The sequence below is a fragment of the Oratosquilla oratoria genome, chromosome 2 (genome assembly GCF_046742065.1).
Source record: "Oratosquilla oratoria isolate Oo_2021 chromosome 2, ASM4674206v1, whole genome shotgun sequence".
NCBI lineage: Eukaryota > Metazoa > Arthropoda > Malacostraca > Stomatopoda > Squillidae > Oratosquilla > Oratosquilla oratoria.
The window spans coordinates 34840843-34845842 of record NC_134778.1 but is presented as its reverse complement, the minus strand read 5'-3'; the positions used below and the strand labels follow the sequence as shown (position 1 = coordinate 34845842).

At 44.1% G+C, this 5000-nt stretch overlaps 1 protein-coding gene across 1 annotated transcript in view; it reads left to right on the top strand.

Moving 5' to 3' along the window:
- The first annotated feature begins 1070 nt into the window (after window positions 1–1070).
- Window positions 1071–5000, top strand: part of LOC143035274 (uncharacterized) — a 4487-nt gene continuing 557 nt past the window's right edge. Inside the window, exons 1-2 of the mRNA XM_076202134.1 lie at window positions 1071–1801; window positions 1900–5000. The exon at window positions 1900–5000 is cut by the window's right edge and continues 557 nt beyond it. Of these exons, the coding sequence (XP_076058249.1) occupies window positions 1071–1801; window positions 1900–5000 (3832 nt within the window). The remainder of the gene's footprint in view (window positions 1802–1899) is intronic.

Genomic DNA, 5000 nt, shown 5'->3' with positions numbered 1-5000 from the left:
CCAATGTGTGGGTTATATGCAGTTAGAGGAACGGACAAGTCACGTGTAATGTCGCAATCCTCCACTTCACCATTGTAATGTCAAACGAGTCAACGGACGTAGGGGTACCTATGGGAGACGCACAAGTCGGTGAGTAATTGCTTTAGTATATGATGTCAATTCAATGTCAAATTTATGATGTGAGTTACGACTCAACGTATTGATTAACACTTGTATATTTTCTGTTATTAATTGGCATTTATGTATTTTTGTAATGTTGTACAAGTTCTTTGACAATAAAAACATTCTTTTTAGAATGACCTGCAGTCAGCGTCCATTCGGAGCTCCATTTATTCCCTACGTATCATAAGAAGACAATAATTTGCCGACAAAACCCTACAGTCATTCGATTTAAGTCACCGTCATGGAGCAGGCCAAGGTGGTGAGACGACAGAGGAAAGCAGCGGTCACACGTCACCTGGGAACCTTGTGCCGGTTAATCGCTGAGGAAGACATAGCCGGCATTACGGACAGACTGGACCGTGTCCGTACATCCTACAATGAATTCGAATCGGCACACGACACTTACCAAACGTTCCTGAGCAACGATGAAAGGGAATTGGAGGCCAGCGAGTCATGGTATAAGGAAACTGAAGAGGAGTACATAAAGGTGATAAAGGACGCCAGGGCGTTCCTTAAGGTAAGGACTCAAAGTGAAATTCCGTGTGCAAAGTCCCGCGTAGACAGTGAAAATAGTGAAAGTAAACGTTTAGACGTCTCACCGGCTGAACTAGTTGGGATCTTAAATGTACCCAAAGTTGAATTAGACGTGTTTGAAGGTAACCCTCTTGAGTATAATCTCTTTATGACAATTTTTGATGAACTCGTAGACAGTAAAGTGAGTGACCCTCAGATCAAATTGGACTCGTCTATTACAATACACCAAGGGACCGGCGAAAGCTGCCATAAAAAATTGTGCGTTGGTGGGAAATAGTGCTGGTTACGTACAAGCCCGCGATATATTGAAACGCAGGTTCGGTAATTCTCACCTTGTGTCTCAACAAATTGCTAATGATTTAAAAAATGGTAAGATGGTATCTAAGCCTCAAGAGTTGAGGCAATTGGGTGATGACTTAACAATGGCAGTTGCTACTTTTGGAAAATTAGAATTGTATGAAAGGTTTAACACTCAAGAGTATATCTTAGATATTTTACAGAGGTGTCAGGGATTCGTTCGTAACAAATGGAAACAGAAAGCTCTAAGTCACAAACGAGAAACGGACACATACCCATCTCTCAGTCAATTCGCTGAGTTTATCAATGTCATGGCAGATGAGGCATGTGATCCGGTTTATGGATTGCAATCCACAGGTAAGGGTCGAAATGTGAAGAGCACAAGTTGTAATGTAGCAGCATCTGAGTCTAAATACCCCGTCAAGTTAGGGCGTGCTGGTAGCACATGTGTGGTGTGCGGGGAAGGACACAGACTGTTCTACTGTGAGGAATTTAAAGGCATGAAACCTGAATGTCGGTTAGAAGTTGTAAAAAGACACAAGCTGTGTTTCAATTGTTTATTAGGTGGGCACGGGGCTAGCAAATGCTTCAAACAATCCATTTGTTCAGTTCCTGGATGTGGTTTAAAGCATACAAAATTCATCCACGTCCCGGCAAAGGACTCTCAGGGTAATGGGGGCGTAGTTGAAAATTCGGAGTGTCAAGAGTCAAGTGTGGTCATGAATGGTTATGTTAATGATGCTCGATCGAAGATTTATCTACCCATTTTACCAGTTGTCGTGGATAATAAACTTAAGGTCACGGCGTTGTTAGATAGTGGATCAGACACTACTTTCGTCACGGAAAGGGTGGCCCTCGAGTTGGGTCTGGAAGGAGACCTTAAGGAGTACACCATGAGTACTTTAGGGGGACCAGGGAAACTCAATCAAAGGTAGTATCCCTTAGCCTTACGTCACCGGATGGTAGACGAGAGGCCAGTGTTACAAATGTCATGGTCGTCCCAAGAGTGCCTGTTAGGCAACCACCTGTCAAAATTGAGATTGATAAATTCCCCTACTTCAAGGGCATACCTTTGAATACTAGTCAAGTATCTGAGCCAGACATTTTGATAGGCATGGACAACGCTTGGCTCCTAAAGCCATTGGAGGTCAGAGGGGATTCAGGCGGGAATAAGCACCAACCTTATGCTACGCGGACCTACTTTGGGTGGTCTGTAAATGGCCCAATTAGTGCAGGTAAGTCATATAATGTCGGCTCGTGCTTTGCAAGCTCGATCGAAGCAGATGTTGAACGCTTGTGGATGATGGAAAATGAATATGAAGATAGGGCACCATCTCAGAACGACCAGAAGGTTATCAACCTTTGGGATAAAGAAACGCGATACGAAGATGGGCATTATGTACTGCCAATACCTTGGCGAGGTGAGCCAAACTTGCCCAATAATCGTGACGTCGCCGAGAGACGATTAAGAAGTTTGTACAAGAGGTTGGTGAAATCCGGCACATTGAATGTATACTCTGAGAATATTTCAGATTTGATCAAGAAGGGGTATGCAGAGTATGTTCCCGAGATTGATATAAAGAGAGATGACGGTAAAGTGTGGTACCTACCGCATCATGCCGTTACGAGCGAAACCAAACCAGGTAAGGTGAGAGTCGTATTCGACTGTGCTGCTCAAAAGAACGGAGTCAGTCTGAACAGTCAGTGCCTACAGGGCCCAGATCTGAATAATAAGTTGATTCACGTGTTACTCAGGTTTCGCCAATATCATTACGCCATCACGGCCGACATTGAGGCTATGTATCACCAAGTCAAAATTCCCATTAGCGATAGAGACGCTTTAAGGTTCCTATGGTATGTTAGCGATGAAATAAGAGAGTTAAGAATGACCTCGCATCCCTTTGGCGGAATATGGTGCGCTAGTAGTAGCACCTATGCCTTGCGGAAGGCTGTAGAGGACATGCAACCTTGTGAGAAAGTAAAAGACACGCTACTCCGGTCATTTTACGTTGACGATATGTTGAAGTCCGTAGCGTCACCTCAAGAGACAATTGAGGTAATTGAAGATACTAGAAGTGTCCTCAGACACGGAGGGTTTAACTTAACCAAATTCATGATTAATGACGTCAAATTGCTAGAGAGCATCGATGAGCAAGACAGGGCTAAGGAAGCAAAGGAATTGACATCCAATATGCATAGCAAAGTGCTTGGGATTAAATGGGACGTCGAGAACGACTGTTTCTTTTTCGTTAGTAAGGGTGTTCAAACACAGAATGTGACTAGACGAGTTATGTTGAGTCAACTTGCTTCGACTTACGATCCTTTAGGTTTAGTTTTGCCAATCATTGTTCCAGCCAAGATTTTGTTCCAGGAGGCGACTAGGCTTAAGATGTCTTGGGACGAAAATATTCCTATATCTTTGTGTCAGAAGTGGTTGAAATGGATAACTTCACTATATGAAATCTCGAGACTTCGCTTCCCTAGATGCGTTTTGCCTTTAGAGTGGAATGGTTGTACTTCAGAATTACATCATTTTTGTGATGCAAGTGAGGTTGCATTTGGTGCTTGCACTTATCTCAGGACAATCGATCAAGATGGGAAAGTACACGTAGCTCTGCTAGCCAGTAAAGCGAGAGTAGCTCCCATCAAAGGAGTTACTATACCAAGATTGGAAATTTCGGCTCCCGTTGAAGCAGCCAAATTAGATGTTGTTGTTAAAAGAGAGTTGGATATCCCCTTGCTCAAATCTAACTTCTGGTCTGACAGTACTATAGCTCTGGCATATATACAGAACGAGACAAGAAGGTTGAAGACCTTTGTGACGAATCGTGTCACACTCATTAGACAGGTTTCAGAGGCTAATCAGTGGCATCATGTTAGTGGTGATGAGAATCCTGCAGATGTACTATCTCGGGGATGCTTTGTAGACAATTTGCCAGCTTCTTGGTTTAATGGTCCTCCCTTCTTGTCGAATTACAAGTGTGCATGGCCAGCACAAGATAATCTTGTAGGACACCTTCAGGATGAAGACCCGGAGGTGAGGCGTGAGGTATATCCCACGAGTATCGTACAGACGTGTCAGTCGGGCGTCACCCAACACCCGATCGACACGCTGATTGAGCACTATTCAAGCCTTTACAGATTAAAGAAGGCCGTTGGTTGGTGGTTAAGGCTAATACAATTTCTTAAGAAGAAGATTCCGCAAAATTCACCACTTGAGATCCATGAACTAAAGCACGCGGAAAATCTGATTGTCAAACATGTTCAAGGGCGTGCTTATTTTCATGAAACCAAGAACATTGAAGCAGGGAAAACTGTGTTAAAGTCCAGTTCAATATATAAACTGTCTCCTATTCTTATAGATGGTCTGTTAGTAGTTGGTGGTAGACTCAAGCATGCGGCATTGAATGGGCAAGCTATAAATCCTGTGATCCTCCCTCATAACCACAGGTTGTCTACATTAATTGTACGTGATTGCCATAATTCCTCTCATGTGGGAGTGGAATGGACACTCAGTCGGGTGCGTAAGAAATTCTGGATCATACGGGGTAGAAAATTGGTGAAACGCGTCAAAATGGATTGTATAGTTTGCAAGAGATTATACGGGGCCCCCATGAACCAGAGAATGTCTGACCTCCCTCCCGAGAGGTGTGAACCCGGGGGGCCAGCCTTTAGGTACGTAGGAGTAGACCTGTTTGGACCCTTCCATGTTAAAGTCGGGAGATCAGAAATGAGACGTTACGGGTGTCTGTACACGTGTTTTACTACGAGAGCTATTCACATTGAGAAGCTTGATAGCTTACAAACTGACGCATTCATCAATGGTTTCGTACGCTTCACAGCGAGGCGAGGTTACCCCGGTAAGGTGTGGTCAGACAATGGTACTAACCTAGTAGGAGCGAGGGCTGAATTAGCACGCAGTGTACGAGATCTGGACCGATCGTTGATCGTAAGGGAAACACGTCGACGTGACGTTGAGTGGTCGTTCAACCCGCCTTCCGCGTCAC